A 27,771-nucleotide genomic window follows, 5' to 3' on the forward strand; every position below is an offset into this window, starting at 1 on the left:
ACTGCTACGACACGATTTTGTTGTAGTTAATAATCCATCGCGTAACTACTGCATCGGAATGATCGGTTTATACCAGGTGAAATAAACAATACGACATTACAACTCATCGATCGCCGTTTCACGAGACAAGCAATTTTCGTCGCGTGTCTCAAAAATACAATAGCGGCTCGCGAGCAGGCGACTATTTTTAATTGAATTAAATATGACACGCTGGCATTTAACTTCCATTCGCACGCCACACGAAATAAAACATTGTAATTTATTTCAAAGCAACATCCTCTGTAAATTGCCGTGAAAATTTCTATTTGCAAATAATCATGAAAACTGTTCTTCCATGGTCGTCGTTAAAACGCGATCGGCACCGAAATTTTTAACGCGAATCGTTACGTTTTAACTTAGCAAGGAAGAAAAAAAACCAGCGTTCTATGTCGCACGGTCTAGCGAGAAAGTATGGAGGAACACGAGATCGTTTCGTTCAATTATGTCGGGTCGCGATTATACGTGATAATTTGTGCCGTCGCGGGTTTTGTCGGAAACTTTTATGCTTGTTTGCTTCCGGATGATTTTGCTGTAACACGTTGAAGCGTGCCGATCGTTAAGGATTCGTCGACGCGACTTTCAACCACGAGCTCTCGGTGCTCGTATGAACGTGCACGGTTATTAACGATCGCCGGTGACGCCGCGACGTCGGCCCGAAACGAATGCTCGTTGCTGAGGAATTAAACGGCTCCAACGAACGTACCAGGTTGCATTACGAGGAACAACGATGCACGTGGGACGACAGTGCCCAGATGGACCACTTTGCTCTTGCTCTAGATAGTAATCGTCGTCGAGCTCTAGTTACAAATTATGAATCCGTGAGAAGAAACGCTATAAGTATGACGAATAGGAGCAACATCACCACAAAATGCGTACAACTATCTGACGATAAATAGGAACCAGTTGTTAATCCAGCTACGCTCGTTACGTTTAATTCGAATATATTATATCCAGCGATCGCGTTCATACGATGCAAACGCTTGATAAGTAGAAACAAACGCGAAAGCCCGAAACATTTACAGAGCGCCGGCTATTAATCGTCTGTCAGCGGTTATTGTTACCTGGCCTCAGACTAGGGACATTAATATTCTTTAGCGAGAGGGGATTTGCAAAGTTTGAATCGGTGACGCGTATCGTTCTTGATTGAACGTTTTAGACCGATTCTGGCATTAACTTGGGTTAACGCGATTAGCGAAAGTCGCGTTTCGTGTCTCTCATCCAACGTAAACGCGTTCAAACGTGAATCGATAGACGCAAACGAGATCGTAACACAAACCACGTTTCATCGACGATGAATCTTCGTTAGAAATTGCGAACGTGTAACTCTCAATTAAGAAGCTACATAAAGGGAAGAGACGCAAACAATAAGCAACCGGGCAGATAAAACAGTCTTGACGTCTGCGGCGAACATTTAACTGCTATCGTACCATACCGCGCGATTATACGAATACGAGAGGAAAAATTCTCGAACGAAACTCTAATTCGATCTAATTCAGCAAGGAAGGAAAACGAGGAAAGCGCCAGTTCCTTCGCGAACTCTAATAAATCCAGAAAATTGCAGACCGATCAGCCTATTCAGCTGGCCGAGCGAGACCCTGGAAATGCGAATTGCTATAATTCAGCTAAAAATCTAGAACGTCGTGAAAGCAGTTCGCTTCTGGACTCGTCTTAAATCTTTCGGAAACGTACAGAAAATTACAGAGCGACTGACTTCTTCGATACTACTACGCAATGGTTAATGCGTGAACGTAACTGTCGGCTGTCTTCTAGGAAATTTAAATCGTCGAACCTGAGCCTTTTTGCGACAACCTTAAGACGATGACTAGGGTAATCCAGTATCGCGATAGAGTGTTGAAATACCGTCTAAGTGCATTAGAGGACGAGGAAAATGCCGTTTCTCGGTGAAGCGCTAGGATCCAAGGTGAAAACCGCGCGAATCTAATTTCGCGAAGGGTTAAGTCCACAGGTCGAACCATGAGAAGACGGGTAGGTGGTGTCTGAGCTTAATTAAATTTGTTAAGAAGATCGTTAAAGAGGATGAGAAGGGGGATAAGCGAGAGAGCAAAAAGTGCAATGGAATCGTTTCAGCCTTGTATGCCTCGGTACGCTGTCGGATCTGCCTCGCCTCTCGCTTCGTGGTTTTACTCGCTTAAAATCTTTTCCATCTTCACGGTTATTCAATTATTCGGAAATTGGAGCTCATCGACGAGAAGTATCGTTTACTTCCGATTGTTTCAGCAGCACGTTAAATTCGCATAAAAATTTATTCTATTGCGCGTTACAGCATTTATATTTACCAACTGAACGAAAAGTCTCTGTGAATTTAATCAAACGTGCATCGTTTGCTTTATATCGAGAGTCCGTCGAAATAATTCGATGTCCACCGAAGCACGCAATTCGGAATTCGGTCTGGTGGTCAGAATGTGTGTGTGTGTGTGAGAGAGAGAGAGAGAGAAGAAAAATATCATCCTTTTTCTCCTGGTTGTAATCGACCAGTCGAATATTTGTCATTGTTCCCTTTCCAATCACCGGTGCTGCATCGATAATGCACCGACGTGGTCGTCTCTTCGACCTTCGAAACGTATAGATTCGCGTTTACACTCAACGAAGTGTCGTGTCTCTCGCGCTTATACATATTAATGGGTTCCTGCATAGTCATCGGACATCACGCTACTACCGGCTGAACTTGCAACTCGCAAAAGCTCACGCCTTTATTACGGAATCGATCGCAGAACGAGAAGAGACCGTCTGAAGCGTCGGTGTTACGATCGGCTTCGATGCCAATCGCGCAACCTCGTAATTTCGACCCGCCTCTGCGAACGATCGACTTTTCATTAAGGTACGATTCTACCACGGCTGTCTCGGTGGTTCGTTCCCCTGTTCAAAATCAACGACGAAGAGATCGTGAGAGTTACATCGAAGACGTCGCTATAAGTCTCGATCGGTCGATTTAGGTCGCGATTAAAGACTCTTTATCAGAGGCTGCCGCGTCGTGCCTCGGCAAAGCGCGTCGTGTACCATCCTAACTCGATAATGCATTACTCGAACCAGCCTCATAATGTCGACCCAAGATACCGCAAAACGGAAAAAAAAGCTTCGCGTAATCCCTGGCCGTTTGTGGCGTCGTACCGGGTACCTGTGCAAAAGGGTCGAGCTTTGGATTAATAAAATGCACTAGCTAGACTACTATGTCAACCGTTTCTTTTTAACCGGTACCTGGATTATCGTGGCCGCTTTCCTTTTTCACCGGACGGACAGTTCCTTGCAGATTTTAAGCGAAGCAAGTGTTACGTAAATAGATGCTAATTTTTATTCTAATTTACTTAGATGCCGGAGTCAAGGAGTCGGCGCGAGTAAGTTTCCTAAATAAGGGAAGGATTATGCGGTGAGCTGTTTGCCTTCCTTGCTATTCTTTATGAATTACGTTCTCGGGTATGTGTTCTTCGCAGCTTTTCAAAAACTCGCCCACAGGTTTCAGAAAATCCGATTACGTGCCATCTAGTTAGAGCTAGAGTCTGATAAACGAGCAATAGATGGCAATCTGACGAAGATCAATATTTAATACGTTTCTAGAGTATCCTTTTACACTACGCATGCATGAACCGAGGATGTGATTCTTGTTAAAGTAGGATGAAAAATGGGACGTTGAATCGCCAAGGGTTTCTCTCAGCCCAGCTTGTCGGAGAAATTTCAAAAAGTATTACTCGCACGAGCTAACCGCAAGAAATCTAAATCTTTTCACAGTTCGCGTTTCTTCCGAGATAATAGGAATACATAAACCCAAAATTATACTCCATGGAGAGAGTAATTCTCCTTCTATGCATCACCTTATCTAAATTTCCAACAAGGAGCAATTATCCTTGGAAGAAAGTTGTTCGACTTTGGCCGAGCATCGAAGTTCGTGCAATTCCATCTGTCTTTAATCGAACGACTTATGAAGATCGTTTCTTTCGATTTTTTCACAGGTTCACATAAATTTAGGCGCAGGCGAAAGCGAGATGGCCAGTGCTCGTGGATTGACATTGAACGATCTGAGCTGGCACGAGGTAAACCTGACGAGACGAGAAGCGAATATCACGCTACAGATTGACGTGATACACACGACCAAGTCCCTTCTACCAGGACGTTTCTTCGAACTGAATATACACTACGGAGTCTTCATCGGGGGACAGGGTGACTTTAACGAGCTATTTCTAGGTAAGACGCACCGGCAAGCTTGACTCACTCGGATAAATCGTCGCGCCACGTGACTGCACTAGCTTACTAACTTACGCCTCGTTTCCAACGCGAGGACCGCACCAGCTACCGCGCATCGATTTTGATGAAGTTTCATGGTTACATGAAGACAAATATTTTTTCCTCGAGCCAACCCGTGATAGTCCGTGCAATTACTTCACAGCGTTTAACGTTTCTCGTTTAAGATATTTGTAACGTAGAGCGACTTTTTTATCACTTCTTTGAAATTTTGACGATACGTTGTTTAACATATTATCTGCATATATGTATACAGACGTATAAATATACGTGATTCAATTTTTAGAGAGCCCAGCCTTAGCAAAATGGAAATATTCATCTTCAAAGTTGTAAGTTTTAACGCGTAGTCCCTATAGAGCTGCTGCATCCCGAGCTGTTGCAAAAATAACTTTTTGATGAATTGCAAAAGAACCGTTCTTACGAAGTTCTTAAAAAACTAATATGTAGTGTAAAATGATTAAGAGAATTTTTTTCAGAAAAGAAGTTAGTCTTCGCCCAGCCGTTTCCGACTAACGTGAAATATCGTAATGTCGGTAATCTCCGCATCGAGATTGCCGTGTACATTACAACGCGAAGGTGTCGTTACGTCCATTTCTGAATTATTCGTTAGTGCACGCACGTGCGGACAACTACGAAATTTCTTCATAGAGAATCTCAGACACGCATGGAGAACGCATGACTTTCGAGTTTCAGTGTGTTTTACTTTCAATAGATACAGTTACGTTACAAATATCTTAAGCCATTTTCTTCTTTAAGTCGAACAGGACTACGGTTTCGTTTCCTTTTGCTCGGTTGAACGATCGCCAGCACAGCCTTTAACATCTATCGGAGTGAAAATTTACGAGTATCGTCTACGAGGCTACCTTCAACCAAGATTTTCACTGATAAATTTTTACTACTACCCCAACGATAAAATCCGTCACGGCCGAAATTGGAATAGAAAAACAATATAAGGACGCTCGACGAAAAATATTTCATTGACGCGGTCGAGTGGAACTAGATTTGACAAGCTCCACTTCGATTCCACGCGCTATTCGTATAAAAACTCATATTTTCACAACTGCAAACGGATTATACAGAGACGACTAGAGGTTTGTGTTACGTGATCACGGCCCGGCAACAAGCAGTTGGGTTCAAATATTCGTATTGCGTTTGTTGCGGCAAAATATCTACTCTGTTGCAGAGATTTTCTCGCTCTACGTACAATAGAAGCAACGGACCCCCCGATTCGGCAGCCCAGTGTTTCTATTTATTAATTCTTGTGGTACGATCGAATCCGCGAAAAATATTTCCGCTTACGAATTTTCGATTACAAACTGATTTTTCTACTGTTGTACTAATTGCGAAGTAGCTGATATATCGTACCAGTCAGAAAGAAGAAGAGAAAACGACAAACGACGATTACGTAGATAAGTAAAAATACAGGATGAATCACTCGAAAGCAATCGTTAGAATCGCTGGCTTTTTTCCCTCTTTTTTTTTATAAAAATTAACGCACGACTCACGTATTTCTCTTCGTTTTCTCTCGAGTATCTTTGAGTGGCCTGGAATAGTTATTATTCGTCGTTAAATTCGAAGGACAAAAAGATACGAAAATTTTTCAAGAGGATTCTAGTATTTTTCGTGCTAGCAGCAACAAAATTTCACTGACAAAAGCTTTCAATTTCGATCTCGATCGATGTTCGGTGTTTAACGATAAACAGCGATACAAAAGCTAATCGATAAGGCAATCGTGAGGGAAACGGAGTAAGCAATTAAAAGAGCGATTCGCCTCATATATCAAATAGCCAGTCTGTATCTTTCGACATCGATCTAGTGAAATATTATTTAGTGTACGTCATGGGGGATATTTACTCCATCCATCACTGACGTGCGCACCATCAGCAACGGTCATTGAGCAAGATTAGCACGGAGAATATTCTGATAGTAGGACACCACGACACTGGCCCTACTCTCTAAACCTAATTTCTAGTCGCTGACGGATCGATCATCGATCTCCTTCCCCGACAAGATGAAATTATCGAAGCTTACTGGGATGGCCGACCCGTTAATCGGGATCGTGAAATCGTAAATTGGATGTGTACGGTGCGTTTAGCTGACCGACAGAAAGGTCGGTTTCGAGAATGAGAATCTACTCCTTTCACTCCGATCTAGGCATACAGATGATATCTAAGTAGCTCCGACAAGATTATACCCGATGAGAAACAATCCAAGCGAGAAATATATCTTATGAATTTTGCTCCTCGCGAATTCCACCAGACTTCCGCGCGGTAGAGCTCTGTCTCTGGTATCTCTGTTGCGTATCTCTCGCAGCTATTTCCGCGGGTTAAATCACAGCGCAAGGATGAACGGTATGGTTCGCCTCAAGCTAAAACGGCAATAACTTGGATCGTAAGAGCACAGTGACAGCGATAGAGATAAAAAGCGGTTGGTTAAAAAGCAAAAATTCATCGGAAGGTGACCGAGGTGACGCGTTCCAAATTGAATACGATCAGTACAAACAGAGAGTGTACCGGTGACGCTCGTTCCCCGCCGTTATTCCCTCGAGCATCTCGTGCAACGCTCGACGACCAGCTCGAAATTCAATTTACATATTCATGACAATTCATTTGTACCCCATGGTACGACATAACCGTACCCGCTGCCCCTCCAGGATCTCTTATTAATTCCTGCTACCCCGCGAACCCCGCTAAATTCCCCGAGTCGAGGAATAAAGAACGAGGAAAATGGCGAACAGACTGTCTACGTCGCGCCACTCTCGGGCTATTCGTTCGTTCGTTTTTCGTACACAGAGTTCTCGTGTTCGTGCGCAATATTAAGAAGAAAGGTCGGAACGATCCTACGAAGTCGCTTCTATGCGACCAGACCGTAGAAGAGTTCGCGTAAAGTTAGAATCGCGGCGACTTTTCATTTTCCATCCATCTTGCTGAAATATGCATGAAAACGGTATAGGCTGTTAATCTAACTGCGAGACTCGGATGCTTCCTTCTGTCGACTATCCGCGGATTAAGCCAACGACGATAAAACAGCTAAACATTAAAATAACTTTTCATTCGGGTCTCCCCGTTATATAGGTAGCATTGAAAATAAAATTCTCAGCATGAATTTCGTTTATCGAGTGACGTTTCCGTGGCTACGCGAAAATATAGAGAACACTCCCCACTAGACATACATCCGATACCGGGAAATCAATAAAAGTATATACCGAGATGTCGGTGTCAATGTTCTATCGCGAAACATTCGATCACGGTTACGTCCAAATAAATTGAACAGTCTTGAATGTGGCGACAGGGGAAATTATTTATTTTATGGTCGCTCGGCTTCACGACCGCGAATACGGCGAATCGTTTTCATTCGCGAACATTCCGATATCACCGTCTCCGCAGCGACGAAATATCGCGATACATATAAAACCCACTGCAGAATATTTTTTATCGCTCTCTCTCTCTCTCCCTCTCTCTCTCTTTCTCTCTCTTTCTCTCTCTCTCTCTCTCTCTCTCGTCGTTATTTTCTTCGACGATGCGGCGAAAACTACTCCCCTTTCTTTAAATGAATACAAATACGAATTACCAGTCGCCGAGTAAAGCGGAACTCCTTGTATCTGTAATCTCTGTATTCCGCGTTTCATTCGCGACCACGTGCACAAAATCACCAAACGCGAGCGAGGTCCATTTGTAGATCCGTCGTGCAAACGTGAAAGATGTTTGTAGGTAATTGGGCTCCCCCCGATGACCCGTCTGAATCGCGTTTTCTTGGTGATGATCCGCGGTGCTTGTACTGGCTTGGCCCGTGGACTCTTCGTCGTCTCGTTAGATCGTCTGCATGCGTATATAGCCATCCTGCTTCATTGAGTCAATCTTCATCCGATGCTGTATCGTTCCGAAGCTGTGGTTTTGATATTGTCGGCGCCTTGTGTGCGATAGCATCCGCTGGTTCCGCGTAACCCGGACTGTTATGCCCAGACTCTGGTTTCAGGGAACAGTTGCACTCTGAATTGCCTAGCATTAGGCCTTGTTTTTTTCGAAAGGTGTCACCATGTTACAAGGTGTTACCTTGTCAGCCAGAGCGGCGCACTGTCTTATTTGCCAGCCTGAGCGACAGTGCGACAGATTTGCCAACCTGAGCGGCAGAGCGACGTATTTGGATGTTAAATATGTTGCAAATTATCTACTAGAGAGCAATCGGTCAGGTCAAACCGATCGGTCGATATCGCGTACCTCGAATGAATTAACGCTCAAGGTGGAGTAAGTTTAATAGATCGAGTGTTAGAGTAATTCAACACTGTATTTGCACTTGTTGTATAAATGTAAAGTGTGATGTTAGGAACACGGCGATGGTAAGATCTTGTTGGGAGTGAAGTATTTCACCCGTACGGTACGATGTCTGATGATAAACTGTCCTCCTACGTTGCTGATTGTTCCTAACAGCCGTTGGGTTTCGTCTGTCCCTCGTGCCCTTCCGGCTGTTCCTTTTCCGGGGCTTTTTACTTCACCTCGGAGTTATTAGGTTTACAGCTTGGGGAGAACATGTAATTCGGAATTCTCTAAAGAAGGTCGCTCAAAATGTCGAACATACCGCCCCCCTTGAACGGTCCCGTTCAAAAAATTGCTGCTAGTGGTATATATTTATTCTGTAGGTTCTTGTTCCTCGTCGTCGATAGGTAATGGGCTATTTTATTGACCTTAAAATCCTGCAAGAGCGATGCGCAGTCTCTCTCCTTCGGAACGGGACATTTTCCAATGACCTCGGTCCATTTTGCGGTTATCCGCGGTATCTTTAGCCGCCTGTAGGAAAAACCGTTCTCGAAACTTCTCCAATTAATATAATCGTGAAGCACGCGAGAGGATCACGTAGAATGGAAGCTGTGGCACGGTTGCGGCATGAACGATTTACCGCACTATGAACGGCTGGGTTTATTGCCGAGGTTTATATACCGCTACACCGGAAAATGTCATCACGAACCCCTGTCAGTAAACACCCGTACGGTTTTGCATCCTTGTGCGTCTCGTGTTACCTTACCGCAGGTATATAACCGTCGTCTTTCACGGAACCGCTTCGACTGTAAACACAACTTTCAGGCCGATACCACCACGCGCGGACAAAATCGGATTCGTTCAATCGTACACTAAACTCTCTTTATCAGGAAATGAATTACCTTTCATTGAAATTGCTACGTAGATCGGGCTCGTTCTAATAAATTAACCGAGTTACAGCGCGATTATTTTCGTGAATTATGTTTGGCGATCGTATAATGGAATAGGTGGATTCGATAGCCTAGTTGGTTCCCTGGCAGCCAACGAAACTGAGATTATCTGGCCATCAACCCCGACGTGGTTTGCAACTGACGCTTTCATTACACCGCTCCTTCACGAAGACCTCCGCCACTGAATAATACCTCGTGAACCGGTGCCAAAGGGTGCCACCGCGTTCTCTACGTTCCGCGAGACTATAAGAATCAGCCTGGCCGTCGAATTTAATATCCACCCGTTTCGTTATTTGCTCGTGCGAGCAGTTCGTTCAAAGGAATTTGCAAACGCCGAATCCGAAAGTCGCGCGACGCTAACAACACGAACGAAATCGTTTAGATCGTTGTACCAATCGATCACGCGAAATCCAGCGAGTTTCCTTTTTCAAATTTGACCACAGCGCGTCGACGTCGACGATATCTTTTCCTTCATATGTTCCTCTATTCTCAGGGCACACGGATTACTTGAGAGGCTGTATGGCTGACATAATCTACAATGGCGCCAGGGTAATAGAATATGCCAAGTCGAGAAAAGGCCAGTCGGAGGCGACTGCCGTTACGTGGAGCTGTTCGCCGGAATTCGACGCTACAAGAAGCACGGAAGTTAGTTTCGTGGAGGATGGTGCGTTCACAGCGATCCCAAGACCTATTCCACGCTCGGGCTCCAAGTACGTAGATAAATACGGTCCTTTGCGCCGTATGAATTACATCCAAATACTCAGCTTGTGCAACTCGTTCGAAAATGGCCTTAAGCCTACCGTAGATAGTCAAATTAATTAACGTTTGAGCAAGGCTTGTCATAATGGAAACGTTATTTCTATTATTAACCGCTTGTCGTTCTTGCGCTTTTCTGAAACGCGACGATTTGCGGCCACGATTTGGGCTGCGTAAGTGTCACTTCCAACGAGATACGCACGCGTACACGTAGCCGATTTTGTAACAGAAAATGAATCGACCTAGGACGATATTGTAGACAAACGAGCCTCGCGCGTGACGCTTCGTCAACCGTCAAACAGCTGTTATTAACGGTTTCAGAAATTATCGATAGACGGATGAACCGCTATGAATACAAACTAACAATAATATTTGATGCGTGTCTATTTAAAGCCGTAGGGTAGATGTAAAATCTAATTTCCAAGTCAATGTTAGTGCCAGTCTGTGAGAGACTGCGTGCTTATCAAAACTAATCGACGAGTACAAGTTACCCAGCGTATCGTGCCGAGCTTGATGAACCATTAATAATCGGATAAATAATTTAGCAAGCTAAGAAGGAGCTAGCAACACGGTACGACGGAGGTAATTTAATTTCCTCCGAATTTAAATTGCAAGACATTCGTCAGGATGTTTTATAATCGTAAAATCACGACGATATCAAAGGTAGATATCTTTTACGGAACGTATCTTTGTATTTCTTTCGTAGCAGATACTAGTCGGGTAATGTTCTTAATGTTGTTGCAAACCTTTGACGAATGCCCATACTACTTTCAACGACAAAGGCCAGCGAGAACGCTAGTGAAGCATTTCGGAATGCTCCAAACAGAAACCGCAATCGCGTTACGACGAAGACATCGCTACTAGTTACAACAATATCCGCGATTCCTCGTACCTCCTGCTCTCTAAGAAGTACTCACTTTGATCTCATTTTTCGGAATAACAAAGAGTTCCAGGAATAAGAGTTTTGATTGGTTCCACGAATCGCAACGGCAAACTTCTCTCTCTCTCTCTCTCTCTCTCTCTCTGTCTTTCTCTCTGGTTAAATGAAAGATAATGTTTACGAAATTAATACTACTGGCAACTGTACTCGTAAAGAAAAAAATTCATAATGTGCACATATAAGATATCGTATCTGTAGCGTATAATAGTTCTTTCGTTTAACTTTTAATCGGTATCATTGTGCATGAATTTTGCACGATATGCAAAAGAGCGGTACGGAATGCAGGGAAATTCCCTTAAAACGACAATATCGCGAAAATCTTCCACGCGATAATTAAAACACGACTAACCGAATTATCTTCCCCGACTAACAAATATACAGGAATATCCGAGCTCGATATTCTCGGATAGGATAGAATTCATTTCGCGAAGGACTGAAACAGCTTCTTCGAATTGCACGCGACGTAAAGAATGGACGGACACCTGGAAGTCTTTGTCTCTCCAAATTAAAAACGTGCTCGTCACGATTCTTAATTCGAAGCTTGATACAGGGGACAAAGGGGGTACGGTACCTGTTGCGTATCGACGGTAACGACGGTGTCGAAACAATGCCAACAATCCTGTTCCCTTCGCCTCTATGTATTGTACGTGGAACATCCTTGGACATCGACGGCTGATGAATTCTGTCGGAGCGTCAGAACGAGCGGCGTGCACTGCAAACATGCCGGCGGAAATGAAAGCGCTCGGTGTCGTTTAGACGGTCCTCTTAAACACTCCTGACCGAATTCAACCAGAAACGTGTAAACAAAACGTTAATCACCACGGAATCCAACTATCTAGGACGACCATTAATTCCACGCTTCCGTGTCTTCGTTGCTCTCGTCCGTGTTTTTCCGCGCATTTACGCCATCTTTTGTCACGTATCGTCGCATTTCGAACATTGCGTTCAATCCCGAAAAGATGACAGTCCTAAAAATTGAAAAGAAACGCTTTTCAGTTTTACAGGAAACATTTGAGAAAAAATTTCAATTTGATAAAAGTACCGCGAGATACTCGTAAGCCGCGTGATTATCCCACGATCCATTTAACTCTCGCTGGCAATGATATCGCGCCGCTTTTAATTCGTTTCCATCCGATTATTCTTATCGCGCATCAATACAGCGTTCGAACGCGCTCCCATTTCCACCAGCTAATAATTCATAAAGTTCTAGCAGAGGATTTTCAAGTATTTCGTTAAACACATTTCGCGCGGGACCTGCAAAACTTCGCGTAGGATAAAGGATGCGAACGATCGGGTAATTTCGCCGGAGCAGTTAAGAAAGTGGAAATTTCGCGTGGCGCTCCCTTAACGGTTTAGCGGGTCCCCATTCATAGGCGGTAGACGCGATCCGAACAAGTCAATTTACGAAATTCTAGCTCGCTCGTGAATAGAACCGGCGATGTTGTTACCGGAGTTTTAACGTTATTCTCAAATACCGTGGCTCGCTTCGTGTATCCGGGCATGTTGGATAAACGCGGTTTGACGAGTTCGACTCGCGTAAAGTAAAGTTGGACAGTGCCGTTCGGCCAACGACTTCCTTTACAATTTCGCCCTCTTCGATCGATCCTCCCTTTCCCTTCATTGTTTCGTAGATGGGAATTCGAGTTGAAGACCGGCGCTGAGAGTGGCCTGCTGCTCTACAACACTGGGCAATCGTCGTACGCCGATTACCTCGGGATCGAGTTGTTCGAGGGTAAAATTCGACTTCTGATGAACAAAGGGAACGGGCCGACCGAGTTGATACACGGCACGCCGGTGGCGGACGGCAAGTGGCATCGGGTGGCCGTTGACTTCAATCCGAGCGGAATCGGGATCACGGTCGACCGTCAAGAAAAAACGATCACTCTACCCTCCGGTGGAAATCGCTACCTCGATCTGGCCGACACCCTCTACATAGGCGGCACAGAGCTGAATAAACGCGCCAGAGCGCTCGGCAAAGGCCTCAAGTCCGGTGACGTGAGCTACAATGGTTGCCTGCGAAATATGTTTCTGGATAACAAGGAGCTCGGTCTGCCGGACGTTAAAATCAGCCAGGGTATCGTCGTTGGCTGCGTTTGGGGATATCCCTGTATCGACGCGGATCCCTGTATTTCCGAAGCAGTTTGCTCGCAACTAGGTGTCAGCTCTTTTAAGTGCGACTGTGATCAACCGCTGTGCATCAAAGCAAACTACGCCGAGGATCACAAGGTAAACGTTTACAAATTCCTCTTTCCGAAGAACATTTCTGCTTCGCGATCGAATTTCTACCTCCTTCCGACATACCTTCCATTTTTCCACCAATTCGCTCGCAACTTGTCACCCGAGGAGAAATTAGGTAAGAAGAGAGGCAAGGACCTTCGTGATACGCCTCAATTTCAAATTCCGTAGGTTCACTCGAGGGTAAATTTGCCCGTGAATTTGGAGATACTCTCGCTAAGGCCCTTGGTACTATCCGAAGGGGAACACGCGCTGCTGACGAGCGATAACATTGCCATGGTACTAGACATTGCTAAATATGGGATGGAAGAGGACGGTGTTATCTTCAACTTGGTAACCCCGCCCACGTACGGTACCTTGGCCCTGGATCTTTTAACGACCAGAACCGCGCATTCCTTCACTCTTCAAGACGTTAATCGAGATAAGGTAATGTGTTTCTGCTACCAGTACGCGTAGAACGGTTTTCCAATATCCGTGAAATATCGCAATGTGGAACGATCGGTGAGAAGGGTGAATCGACGAACGGCAACGATCCAACAGGTAACCGATATATTCGAGCAACACAAAGAAAAGTGGAAAATCACGTGTTCTTCCAGTTTGTCATAAGGCCACGAGCTATAGATAGTCCGCGGCACAAGGACTAACTTTAGAACCGTGGGGGGCCGCGTAGTGGGCTCGTGTCGTCGGAACTCTCGGTTCGGTCTGTTCTTCTTCTACTTACACCCGATTTATCCAGCGACACTACGTCTATTTATAGACACCACCACCGTCACTTATTAACGGTTTTTTTCGAGGGTTAACGTCGAGCCAAAACCGCTTATCCGTTAAACGTTTTCTTCGAAGCTTAAAAAAGCGAAACTTTTTTCGAAAAGCCTACACAGAGAACGGGCAGATTCGGCAGAATTCGCGCGTCGATTCAGTATGCTAATCGTCGATTCATAAGCTCGCCTCCGCCGCCTTAATTAATTTGAACCGCGGGCAGACGGCAGATTTAGCGCCGGCAATGATTCAACGACGGGAAAGCGTAAAGGGAATCTTTAAGGAAGTTTAATTTTAAAAGCGGCGAGTCACGCGGAAGGTACGAGTTTCAAGATATTAAGGCAGTTTATTGGTTCGTTAAGAAGAAAAGTTCTCCTTGCAGACGCATGTACATCGTGAATAAATCATGAAATAAGGTGAGATAAGTGTCTCGTTAATGGCGAATCTACGGACGACTTTTTGTCCGTTTTTGCAAAGCCATTACCATGCTCGATGAGTCGTAAAGACCGTTTACAGACGTTGCTATAAATCGTTATCATCACGTGTTTACGCATCTTTAGATCAGAAACATGCATATTCATAAGTACTAGGAACATTGTCTACCACAGGCTACATTGTCTCATTAGTGTGACGCAACTCCTTGGCAGGTACAATACATGCACGATGGCAGTGAAACCACAGAGGACAGTATGATCCTGGATGTGAGATTAGTGGCAGGAGCTGGTTACACGTTGCCAGGCTACCTGCGAGGGCGACTTAGGTTTCCACTTCACGTCAACGTTACACCGGTTAATGATCCGCCGTTGCTGGAAATATCGACCGCGAAAGTGCTACGACTCGCTCAAGTAAGACACAAAGACCTATAATTCATCTATCGAACGGCCGCATGATTTTTTTCCTCGAAACAAGCCTCCTCCGTCCGAGAACTCGAAAGCACGTGAACCTAATTGACGCGAAACAGTCTGAACGCTTCACACGACCCCACTAAATCAATTAATCGAATTGAAGAAATTACGGCCTGCCTGCAGTGTTCGTATCTTTAAGCGAGCATGGCGGTCGAGTCGTAACGAAATCGATTTAAGTCGCCCCCAGTCGTTGCTCCTAATTAACCACTTAGAGTTGCGATCTACCTAAATGGAATAACTTGCTCCGTCATAAAAATCGACCACCCTCGCCGCGTTGAAATCTATGAAACGGTTCAACTACAAATCTTAATGTTTCCATTTCTTATTCGATTAGATAGAATCGAATTGGCCTCTTTATCCGATCGAATCCGATGATAAACGAATATAATCAGCCGTTTATAATTCGTAGGGCACGAGGAAAATCTTGACGAAAGAATTTATTTGGGCGATCGATGCTGACACGCCGTCAGACATGTTGGTTTACACGGTCTTACGTACCGACGCGGATGCTGGCTATGTGGAAAGAGTGACTTACCCGTCGCGACCAATCGACACGTTTACCCAGGCTGAATTAATGCAAGGATTAATTGCATACGTACACCGCGGAAACGGTAACAGCTTCATCGATATTCGCTATGCAAACAAACATTAGTGGCTGTTAATTGCCGTCTATTCGCAGCTACGCTTTATCGAACGTACGCTTGAATTACGTTTTTCAGCGAAACCAAACGCGAAGCTGGATCTTCGAGTGAGCGACGGGATAGAAAGCAGCCAGCCGGCGAGTTTAAGGGTGGCAGCTCATCCCTTGGAAATCAAATTGATGCAGAATACCGGGCTGGTCGTGGTGCATCGGTCTTACTCGTACCTCACATCAGCGAATCTCTCTTTCGTCACCAATTCCGACGACAACACTATCGATATACGTTACGATATCGTCTCGCAGCCACAATTTGGAACGATTCAGAAGCTGAAGGACGTCTCGAGTAGCTGGATGAACGTCGACCGTTTCACCAGCAGGGATATCGAGCTACACACGATACGGTATCTTCACAACGAGGGCAGCCCGAATCAAGACGAGTTTAAGTTTCAAGCGAGCGTTAGAGAGGTAACGGCGCAGCACACCTACGACTTTCGAATCACATTCATCGATCTGGAATTGAAAGAAACGAAGAGGGTGCCGATTAACTTCACCAACGTAGCGGAGGTGTCGATCACCGGGCAAAATCTGAAGTTCCAAACGAATCCATTGACAACCACGCTTAACAAGATCGCGTTCACCGTGACAACGGGACCAAGGTACGGTAATCTGTTCCTTTCGAGTCGAAAACTAGAAACCGGAGACACGTTCACCCAAGAGGACATCGACTCCGGTAAATTGAAATATCGATTGTTCAAGAGAGCCTATTCCACCATTCTCGATGAATTCGCCTTCAAAGTGAGCGCCCCACAGTGCATCGATTTGCACTCGATCTTGAAGTTTAGGCACTACCTCAGCAAGAACGTGAAACCTTTGGACAGTCTGGAAACTCTGAGGGTGGACGAAGGCTCTAGAGTACCTCTAAGAATACTGCGAACGAATCCAAGGGATTACGGAGTTACGTCGCTGATATACAACTTGACGATAGTTCCGCATCACGGTTGGTTGACCGTCACGAACAGCTCCAAGTCTCACTCGCGGAACAACACGTTCTATTTTACTTCCGAGGAACTTTCATCCCAAAAAGTCTACTACGTGCACGATGACTCAGAGACCAGAGAAGACTCGTTCCAGTTCGTCGCTATCGCCTCGGACGCGGTGGATTTTATGTACGTGGGCTTGTTCCGCGTTGAAATCACAATGAAGAACGACAACGCTCCGGAGCGAGTGGTTCACAAGGTGTTTCACGTGGTGTCGAAGGGCGAAAGATTGTTGACAAGCAAAGATCTCGCGTATATAGACAAGGACATCGACACGAAACCTAACGAGCTGATTTACACGAGAAGAGATACCCAGAAGAATGGAATATACAGGGTGACCAACCCCACGTCGCAGGTACATGAATTCAGTCAGCAAGACATCGACGACAATCAGATACTATTTAAACATCAGGGCGATGATCACGGAAAGTTCGAATTTGGTGTTACCGATGGGCATTTTTACACGGCCGGAGTCCTTGAAATTCAAGCCAGTCCTCCTTACGTGAGGCTGAGAGAAAGCAACGGGTCCGTGGTGCAATTTAATCGATCGGTTGCCCTCCGACCCAACGAGTTGGATGTTGAAACGAACGTGTACACCTCCGACAAGGATATCAAGTACACGGTGTTGGAGAAACCAAAACACGGGGTGCTGTTGAAACACGGTAGAGAAACAAACTCGTTCAACAAAGAGAATCTGCGTTATGGTATAGTCTTGTACAAACATCTCGGCGGATCTTTGGCAAAGGACGGTTTTAAGTTCAAAGTGTCGACGAAGGGAGCAGAGGCAGAGGGAATATTCCTAATTAAGATTTATCCCGAAAGCTATTGGCAACCGTTGATCGTGCAGAATAATAAAACTGTGTTCGTGGAAGAGGCCACTAGTATCTTGTTAAGCAAAAAGAGCCTGGAAATTATGCATCCCAAGATAGCGGATTCTGAAATAGTTTATTATTTAAAGGAGTGGCCACAGAACGGGTATCTGGAGCTACAGATTCACGACGAGCACAGCGACGAGACGCGAGAAGATTATATCGGAAATGCGGTGAAGTTTTTCGACCAAAGTATGATAAACGAAGGTCGCGTGTTCTACGTACAATCCGTGATGAATCAAACGAACGACAAATTTGTCATCGATGTAACGAACGGAATAACTTGGCTGCGCGATCTAAGCGTGAACTTCGTGATCGTGCCGGAGAAGCTGTACGTCGAAACGAAGGGTGTCGTCGTGATCGAGGGAAAGAGCACCATTCTCGATGAAACGAACTTCTCCATCCTCACTCCTTACTATTCCGGCAAAGTGACGGACTATCGAATTCTAGAAAAACCGAAACACGGCGTGATTCTGGAATCAACCAAGAATTCTCAGGTGAAAAAGTTCTCGCAGAAACACCTAACCGGAGGAATAATATTATACAAACACAACGGCGATGAATCTTCCAGAGATTCGTTCAAGATGGTACTCGTTGCCGGTGATAAAACTAGCGAGCCCTTCGACGTCTGGGTCACGGTGCAACCCGTTAACGACGAAGTGCCTGTGCTCGTCAACAGAACTAAATTAACAGTTTGGCAAGGTGGTTCGATCGCGTTAACGCCTGATAAATTAGCCGCTGTTGATAACGATACCACGGCACGTGACATAACGTTCAACATAAGCGGAGTTAGGAACGGATTAATCTCGTTAAAATCCTCTCCGGAGCTGGATCTTTACAATTTCACACAGGAACAGATCGATGAGTCAAAAATCATTTTTACCCATACGAGTAAGCGCTTCGCTTTTTATTGTCCGAAATTTCCCGCGATTTATTCGTAAACATGAATTCCTTAAGAGACTTTATGTTCCAGATGGATCCGACGCTGAGTTCAATTTCGTGCTTTACGACGGAGTACACACCACGGAATCTTATACGATACTGATAGCAACTAAACCAGTTCGACTGGCTATCGAGCAGAACGCCGCACTCAATGTTTTTCCGCTGACCAGAAAAATGTTATCGAACAAACTACTGTTGACGAAATGCTCGGATGAAACGCGAGAAATAAAATACACGGTGCGAAATGGACCGCATCTCGGCAAGATTATCATGGAGACGAGCGAGGGCGCGTGGTTGAACGTTGAGCGGTTCACGCAAAGAGACATTAACAACAGCAAAGTTTTCTACGAACATACTAAACAATTTATGGACTTGACCGCCAATGATTCGTTTACGTTCGACGTGGAAGCACACTTCGCGGAATCCTTAACTAATCAGGCGAGATTACGATCTTAAGATTCGTTAAACGTTTGCAAGGTACAAGGTGTCGTCAACTGTGTTATATATGTTTTCTGTTGCAGATCTTTCAAATAGATATTTCAGTCTCCAGTGGCGGATTAGACAGATACGTATCCGTGAAGAACGTGAGAGTGGAAGAAGGTGGTTCGGCTCAAGTCATCATGAACATCAGCGGAATCGTGTCGTTTCTTCAAACTCACGCTGGTATCGAGAATCCAGTGGTGCTCTCGAGACTGGTCAGTCAACCTAGCCACGGCCATGTGATGATTCTTCCAGATTTAAATGTCACCACTTTCTCCCAGCCACAAATCGAAGGTGGAAAAATCGCTTATTATCACGATCATTCGGATACGTTGGAAGATCGCATCAATTTTTCTCTTTACCTGACCCCTGGTCACATCCTGCTGTGCAACACCAGCATCCCGGTAATAATCGAACCGGTAAACGACGAACCGTTCAAATTGATCACGAACGCGCCATCCATTACAGTGGTGCAAAATCAAAATCAAACGATAACTAGGGAGAACTTGTTGACAACCGATCCAGACACTCCGCCAGAGGAAATCGCATACGACGTGATATCTAGACCAACGTATGGTCGTCTGTTGCTTCTACCATTCAACGAAAATATCTCGGAAGTTCGCCAAGTGAACAAATTCACTCAGCACGATGTCGACTCCAATCGACTGGTATACGAGCACAATGGTCCGCTTCAAGCAGCTTCCTTTTACTTCAGGGTGTGGGATGGACGTTTCAATCCAACGTATACGGTGTTCAACGTGTACGTTTTACCCATCAAACTGAACGTTACCGTCCCCGGTCCTGTGAACCTGCAACAAGGCTCGAACGTGGCTTTAATCTCCGAGAGCAACGTAAAGCTCGATACTAACGCGAGGCAAGATTTGGTCATTTACGAAGTAACGGCGATTCCAAAGTACGGAGTGTTGTACGTACGCGACGGTGCGGCGGCTAGCTTTAAGCAAACAGACTTGCTGTCGAAAAGCGTCATGTTCATGCAAACGGACATGACCGTATCGAACGACAGTCTCGAACTAACCGCACGACTGAGCGGATTTGAACAGAAACGCATAAGAATTGAAATAAAGATAGTACCCTTGATGATTATGAACCCTATGATCGCTCTGGCAGGCGAGAAGACCAGGATAACGTTGCAATATATGGACGCCACACCGTTGGCGAAACTAACGAGCAGTAATCCCATATATACGATCATGAAAAAGCCGAAATTTGGTAAAATAAAGAGAATCATCAGAAGTTCTTCGTCTTCCGGCGAGAAACGTGGAACTCGAGAAAAAGAGGTGACGAAATTCTCACACCAGGAAGTAATGTCAGGTGTGATTTATATGGTTTGTAGAAAAATCCCAACGATGGAGTACGAGGGAGTAATCGATAGCTTCGTGTTCATCTTAGCGGCCTCTATCTTTCAACCAGCCGTAGGTGAGTTCGAGTTTCGCGTGAAACTCGATATGGACGACTATAATATGACGCTGGGTGGCCCAATGGATCCGGTGGGTCACGAAGGTGAAATGGCGATCGCACCCAATATGAGCAACGACTACCTGTTAATCCTAGGAATGCTCCTTGGCGTATTTTTGCTCGGTGTAGTGGTGATCATTACCATCAGGTGTAGGCATAACAAATACAAACATGCCGAAGAAGAAAAACCAGAACCAACTCCAGCGGTGGGTGTAATGCCCCTTCCAAGACCTCCGGATCATTTAATGCCTGTGACACCTCATGTGAAGCGTTACGCCAACGATCACAATAGCGTTGCAGCCAGTACACCGTTACCGGTTCTACCGACGATGACGTCGACCCTACCTCAGTGCAAGGTGATACCTCTGAGTCCATTAGAAAGTATCACAGGATCCGAAGTGGACGTTTCAGCGAAATATCCGTACGGTGTCGCGGATGGGGACGAATGGAGCAGCTTCGACACGTCCGATCTACCTTGTCAATCGGCCACCACGCAGAGGACCAACAACCCCTTGTTAAGAAGAAATCAATATTGGGTCTAGCAAAAGGAGGGCTGTTCGCGATTAAAGCGAAACAGGCCGTAACACTTTCTCAAACCTGAAGACTGTTTTTGTTACAAAACCTTGAGACTAATCGTCGATTAACTATGGTCTTAATGTGCCTAAAGATAATAATTGACTCTGCGAGATGGGAGTATTACCGAAAGCCTCGATTTTATACCAAAACCTTGACGGAAACTCTTTTCCCGACACGCTCATGCGTAATCGAAGCCTCGGTAAGAACACGTACTCGATTACGTTACTATCAGTTAACGGTTATTCATACTCCGTAAATACTAAAATTGTAAGTACATTGTCGTTAACAATATGTCGAGCATCAGAGTTTCCATCAACTTCTTCGTTTTTTTTTTTTTTTTTTTTACATCATAGTCTCCAACAAGAACGCTAAGTATACATATAATCGAATACCTAGTGAAAGAATACCTTTTTGCGTGGTCTGCACGTAAAATGTTTTGCGATGTATCTTGTTAGTACTGCAAAAAAGTCCTTGCAATTCCGGGTGAGGTGAATTCGTTAAATCTAAAAGAACCCAAGACTATCATCGCTATTATGGATCGAATGTGCCTAAGATATTATCGATTCTTGTAAGAATTTTTCCACGAGGCCTGCACGATGTCGATTTCGCTGTCTTTCCCCGGTTGGATGTCCAGGTTCAAAACGATGCTCTTTAATTCAATCGAGATCGTTTTCGAAACTCGTCTGCTCTCAGCCAAATCTACGTCACTCGGGATACTTCTCCTTCGATGCTTCATGGTGACACTTGTCTTTGTCAATACAAAATTATTGTTTCTTTATGAAAACTAAAAAGAAAACTGTCACTGTTACATACACTCCACAATAAAATATCGAGGGTAAATGTCACGGAAATATTAACTCGAGAACACCGGGAGTACATAGAGGTATTATCAGACGCGAAACATTATACATATGTATTTACTTGAAAAAGTTTTGTAAAGAAAAAGACTACAAAACCGACTGCGTATTTCCGATTTATATACACATATGACGAATATATAAAAATATTCGCGACTTTTCTAAAAAAATATGCACATTCAAAGCATGCAGTACAACCAGGAACACTCGAGTTTTCGCACATATCTTTTTACACGATTCCCGCGATTTCTACTACTCCACATCGTACAACGTTGAATTTTTTAATTGTCATTATATCACTTGAGGTCGCTCCCGTTTCTTTCCGATACACCATCTTACCTTTCGAGCAAAATCTTCCCATATATGTACATATGGAAACAAAAAGATTTGCAATTTCTATTGCCAAGTTGAAATTCGGAAACAAAAGATAACTCGAAAAATATGTATAAAACATCTTATTCTATCCCTACAAAAATAATGATATCATTTTCTTTACACCTACCAAGATTTATCTCGTCGACGTCGTGAAGGTTAAGTTCATTGAAACTTGTCGATCGAACATGAATCCTCTTATTTGAATACTCTATGACGTTGAAAATTTTATCGTGAATCAATTTTCCAACAGCAACGACAAATTTTATTGTACCGTATTCGTAAATTATCGACCGGCGTACAGAACGCACAACAATGAAAGATACACACATTTTCTTCAGTATTATGATAAATTAATATATCGCTCGATCAATCGATATCAACTTGTTGATTCGCGCGCTCGCCGATTTTTCGACAGATATTTAAACGTTATGTCTCTTAGGGCTGCGCAAACTCACAGTGACCTTAACCACGATTTCTATAAAAACCCTAGGAAACGTATGATTAAGAAAATGCTCTAACGTCGATGTTAATATAGTGATAATGATAATAATAACGATAATTATTATTATTATTATATATAAATATATGAAATATATACACTCCTACATAGAAGACACTGTTTCACAAATTCGCAGCATATGCATTAATATAGTTCCAATCGTGTGGCAAAGAGAGATAAGAAAACGTTTTTAACAGAGATACGTGTGTTGATTAATGAATATGCTAGAAACGAACAGTTAGGCTTTTTTACATCCCCAAAATGAATCGATCCGAGTGCCAAACTTCTATATTATGTAATATATAGTTATATAGGACTGTATTTTCCCTGCCGACTGAATGCATTACTCTTGTAATTCAAATAAACTGAATGTGCGATGTTATATAAAATGAACGAATCATAATTACCTTTATAGACCTGGCCATGATTAATCCATTCTTTGATCAGTTAATTTCATGCATTGAAGGAAGGAATATAACTTTGCTGTGTTGAATATTCTTTTTTCCCTTATAACTTTTCAAATATATCTTACAATAGATAATAAATAATGATATTTCCCAATTCGAGACAAAATATAGAGAATTCCTAAACTTGCCGCTCTGAAACGTAGATGGTATAACCATTGTCTAAATACAGAATAGATATGACATTATATGGAGCTACGTGTTTCGCGTTCTGAAATACCGACTTCAGAAAAATCTGCAAATACAGCAAATACAGAAATCATATTATAGGCAAAAGGATCTTCATTTCTCATCTCTGATTACATATCAGGTCTATTCTATATCCCATCAACATATGTGTATTGTATGTACCTCCTTTGTAGCATAACGAAATTTCTGATTTTTTGCGCAATCGGTATTTCAGAACATGGAATACCCAGTCCCATAAGGTGATGAGTCTATTTTATACCTCATCTGTGGCAAAAATTACTTTTCAACATGGCCTCATACGTGCGGTAAGTTACTTACTTTCGGCCTTTTAACCTTCAAAAAACGAAGTTAATTCTTCATGAACGGAATACATCACTCTATAAATCATTCCGTACTTAATTCATCTTGCTTATACAAAATAACAAATTAGACTTCTTTATGTATTTACTTTTATAATCCAATCATGATTACGCTGACGTGTCCATGATAATACCGTGATTTGATTCGGCACGCAGCATTACTTTCCTCTGTTTAATTTGTTTATAAAAATGATATTATCTGTTCAAAGTCATTAAAAACAGGAGGCCGTTTTAACGTAAAATGAGAATACAATTAAGTGTATTAGAAAAGCAACAATAACAAATAACAAAATACATAATAATGTTCTTTCCGCTATTGTTCAGCAATAAAACGTAATTGATATTAACAAATTAGAGTATTTTTCATAACAGAAAATTTTATGAGCTTAATATTTTATATTGTAGATTGGGATTACTATTTCTATTAGTCTGTTCTTTCCTCCTTATCGATGCAGTTAATAGAGATGTATTTAAAACATGCGAACAGAGTAGCTTTTGCAGGTAAGTTCCCAATGATTGTTTATGATTTCTGAGAATTTAACTAATTATGCTACTAATATTAATACTATATCAATATTATTAGACGTTGCAGAAAAGTTGAGCCTGGAAAAACACCATATCAACTTTTAACAAATACTTTAACTCAAAATGAATCCAGTATAAGTATAGACTTGTTTAATAAGGATACAAGAGTTCTTTATATATTGCAATTAACTGCATTAAAGGATAACACATTTAGACTCCATATCAATGAAAAAAATCCATTACGTGACAGATATGAGCCAGAATATGCTCTTCAGGATCAACCACAAGAATCTAAATTAAATTTAATTGAAAAAACTACAGATCATATAACTATAACAAGCGGAGAAAACAAAGTTATTTTATATACTAGTCCATTTAGAGTGGATTTATACTCTCAGAATATATTGGTTGTGTCTGCAAATGCAAGAGGTCTTATGAGATTTGAACATCATCGTACAAAACCTAAGTATGCTTCATAAAGTTGCTTTTGATATATTATTAAATATTAAATTAATTATTAAATAATTATTAAATATACATAATTAATGACATTTTTTAATAATGATTAGCAGGAAACCGGAACAAGAAGAAAATGCTGATAATGCTGAAAATGCTGAAATAAATGGCAATGGTGATGCTCCAGGTGATGGAGCAGATGATGATCCAGGTGCTTGGGAGGAAAGTTTTAAAACTCATCATGACTCAAAACCTTTTGGCCCAGAAGCAATTGCTTTGGACTTCAGCTTTCCTGGTGCTGAACACGCATATGGTGTACCAGAACATGCAGATTCCTTTGCTCTAAAATCTACAAAACAGGCTGATCCTTACAGATTATACAATTTAGATGTATTTGAATATGAAGTCAATGAAAGAATGTCAATTTATGGAGCAATACCTGTTCTCTATGCTCATGGTAAAGAAAGAACAACTGGTATCTTCTGGCATAATGCTGCAGAAACGTGGGTCGATATTTTATCAAGTGCAGACAATAATGTTGTAGAAAGTATTGTAAACTTTGTATCTCGATCTGCTAAAAAATCACAAGTGGATGCTCATTTCATGTCAGAAGCTGGTGTAATAGATGTGTTCTTTATGTTAGGTCCTAAGCCTCTGGATGTATTTAAACAGTACACAACTTTAACGGGCACAGCACCATTACCTCAAATGTTTACCTTAGGCTATCATCAAAGTCGTTGGAATTACAACGATCAAGATGATGTTATACAAGTAGCAGAAAATTTTGATACACATGATTTACCTTTGGATGTTATGTGGCTCGATATCGAGTACACCGACAGTAAAAAATATTTTACTTGGGACGGGCGAAAATTTCCAAATCCTATTGAAATGGTGCATAATTTAACCGCAAAAGGTAGAAAATTGGTTGTAATTATTGATCCGCATATTAAACGTGACCCTGGTTACTTTCTGCATAATGATGCCACAAAAATGGGTTATTACATTAAAACAAGAGATGGAAAAGACTACGAGGGTTGGTGTTGGCCAGGATCATCCTCGTATTTAGACTTTTTCGATCCAGCGGTACGAGAATATTATATCAGTCAATATAGTTTAGATAAATTCCATGGTACCACTAATGATGTGTACATCTGGAATGATATGAACGAACCAAGCGTATTTAATGGTCCCGAAGTGACTATGCCTAAAGATGTAATCCATTATGGTGGTTGGGAGCATAGAAGTGTTCACAATATTAATGGACTTCTTTTGTCTATGGCTACATATGAAGCTTTATTTAGAAGATCAGAAGGCTCACTACGGCCATTTACACTTGTGAGATCTTTCTTCGCTGGTTCACAACGTTATACAGCTATGTGGACTGGCGATAATACAGGCGATTGGGATCACTTACGTGTAAGTTATCCAATGTGCCTCTCTTTAGCCGTTTCTGGAATGTCATTCTGTGGAGCAGATATTGCTGGTTTCTTCAAAAATCCAGACTCTGAACTGTTCATTAGATGGAATCAAGCTGGTGCCTGGCTTCCTTTTTATCGTCAGCATTCTCATATTGAAACTAAACGGCGCGAACCTTGGTTATTTAACGAAGAAACTCTTCAAATTGTCAAAGAGGCTTTCAGAATGAGATATTCATATCTACCATTATGGTATACACTTTTCCGAGAACATGAAGTAAATGGCACTCCGGTAGTACGACCTTTATGGGCTCATTATCCAAGTGAAACTGAGACATATGCTATTGATGATGAAATATTAATTGGCGATTCTATACTTGTACGCCCGGTCTTTCAACCATCAGTTACAGATGTTAACGTATATTTCCCTGGAGAAGGCACAGTAATTTGGTATGACGTTGATACCATGCAACCATATTATCAGCCAGGCTTAGTTAATATTCCAGTGACTCTACATAAAATTCCGGTATTCCAAAGAGGCGGCTCTATCGTTCCACGTAAAATGAGAATTCGTCGTAGTACAGTAGCAATGAAAAATGATCCCTATACTTTGATAGTTACCACAGATTCTGCGGGTAAAGCTAATGGCACATTGTACATCGATGACGAAGCTAGCTTTGAATATCGTCATGGAAAATACTTATATTTAAGACTCAATTTTGAAAGGAATAAATTAACTTCTACATTTATCGACAAATTATCTTCATATCAGACAGAAAGCTGGTTGGAAAGGGTAGATATTGCAAATCCACCTAAAGGTGTTAAATCTGCTATATTAAATTCACGCAGTATGTATCATCCTAATTCAATTCAAAAACGTATCATTTAACATTGTAATTAAATTACGAATTATTTGTGTTTTAGGTATGGCAAAGGTTAATTTGGAGACTAAATACAATCCAAACAATAATGTATTAACCGTGCGTAAGCCAGGTGTAAATATGGGAGAAGAATGGTCTATCGAACTGATCCATTAAAAGTTTACTCATCATAGACTCAGTAATCATACATTAATGCCAATTTTCTATTATTCACGTACTTTTATTAGCTATGTGTGATCAAAATGCCATTGTATACCATAACGAGATAAATACAACATAGAGTTAATGTAAATGATATATATATATATATATATATATATATATATATATATATATATATATCAGATATTTCACCAAATTAAAGATTACTTTGAATTAATTAAACAATAGACAATGTATAACTATTACTTAACGTGTAAAGTTTATAATTATGCATGTTAACTTGGACAAAACATATATAGGAGCATTATCATATGTAAGTACATATTAGAAGTAGGAACATTAAATATGTTCCTATGAATAAATATTTAAATACTTAATACATTAAGTTTTATGTTCATATATTTTATAATTAATTTTTAGTTCTACATGATGTTGTTTATTTCTTATTTCGTTAAACAAACTTATTTTGTTGCAA

General features: G+C 42.3%; 3 protein-coding genes across 13 annotated transcripts in view; 2 read left to right on the forward strand and 1 right to left on the reverse strand.

Annotated features, from left to right (window-relative positions):
• Positions 1 to 22,070, forward strand: part of LOC122577809 (chondroitin sulfate proteoglycan 4) — a 49,756-nt gene extending 27,686 nt beyond the window's left edge. For all 8 annotated transcript variants that reach the window (XM_043749483.1, XM_043749411.1, XM_043749422.1 and 5 more), the window contains exons 4-12: positions 4,005 to 4,236; positions 9,990 to 10,206; positions 12,824 to 13,418; positions 13,599 to 13,853; positions 14,834 to 15,031; positions 15,501 to 15,702; positions 15,811 to 18,528; positions 18,611 to 19,017; positions 19,101 to 22,070. In XM_043749483.1, the coding sequence (XP_043605418.1) occupies positions 4,005 to 4,236; positions 9,990 to 10,206; positions 12,824 to 13,418; positions 13,599 to 13,853; positions 14,834 to 15,031; positions 15,501 to 15,702; positions 15,811 to 18,528; positions 18,611 to 19,017; positions 19,101 to 21,077 (6,801 nt within the window). In that variant the 3' untranslated portion in view covers positions 21,078 to 22,070. The remainder of the gene's footprint in view (positions 1 to 4,004; positions 4,237 to 9,989; positions 10,207 to 12,823; positions 13,419 to 13,598; positions 13,854 to 14,833; positions 15,032 to 15,500; positions 15,703 to 15,810; positions 18,529 to 18,610; positions 19,018 to 19,100) is intronic.
• The window catches only part of LOC122577974 (trigger factor-like), a 47,442-nt gene extending 24,838 nt beyond the window's left edge, over positions 1 to 22,604 (reverse strand). The window contains exons 1-2 of the mRNA XM_043749749.1: positions 22,471 to 22,604; positions 11,764 to 12,160 (exon numbers count right to left, since the gene is read on the reverse strand). The gene's annotated coding sequence lies outside the window, so the exon portion shown is untranslated. The remainder of the gene's footprint in view (positions 1 to 11,763; positions 12,161 to 22,470) is intronic.
• Positions 22,605 to 23,752: 1,148 nt separating this feature from the next.
• LOC122569194 (neutral alpha-glucosidase AB) lies at positions 23,753 to 27,488 on the forward strand. Of its 4 annotated transcripts, none has more exons than XM_043729854.1 (5): positions 23,753 to 23,800; positions 24,260 to 24,355; positions 24,438 to 24,845; positions 24,949 to 27,101; positions 27,178 to 27,488. In XM_043729854.1, exons 1-5 carry the CDS (start codon positions 23,784 to 23,786, stop codon positions 27,288 to 27,290), a joined length of 2,787 nt encoding a protein of 928 aa, XP_043585789.1. In that variant the 5' UTR covers positions 23,753 to 23,783; the 3' UTR covers positions 27,291 to 27,488. The 4 variants fall into 4 exon arrangements, with proteins under 4 accessions (XP_043585789.1, XP_043585798.1, XP_043585779.1 ...); XM_043729863.1 differs by having other exon boundaries at positions 24,952 to 27,101; XM_043729844.1 differs by lacking the exon at positions 23,753 to 23,800 and adding an exon at positions 23,845 to 24,187 and having other exon boundaries at positions 24,952 to 27,101.
• Positions 27,489 to 27,771: the final 283 nt, after the last annotated feature.

The sequence above is a fragment of the Bombus pyrosoma genome, linkage group LG1, assembly GCF_014825855.1.
Source record: "Bombus pyrosoma isolate SC7728 linkage group LG1, ASM1482585v1, whole genome shotgun sequence".
Taxonomy (NCBI): domain Eukaryota; kingdom Metazoa; phylum Arthropoda; class Insecta; order Hymenoptera; family Apidae; genus Bombus; species Bombus pyrosoma.

What these genes read in the sequence shown, in the direction of transcription:
- LOC122569194 (XM_043729833.1), top strand. Translation starts at nt 24,156, where the DNA reads ATGTTCTTTCCGCTATTGTTCAGCAATAAAAC. An exon ending in CTATTGTTCAGCAATAAAAC is followed by an intron (nt 24,188 to 24,259) that starts GTAATTGATATT and finishes TTTATATTGTAG; the next exon opens with ATTGGGATTACTATTTCTAT. An exon ending in TGCTATATTAAATTCACGCA is followed by an intron (nt 27,102 to 27,177) that starts GTATGTATCATC and finishes TTTGTGTTTTAG; the next exon opens with GTATGGCAAAGGTTAATTTG.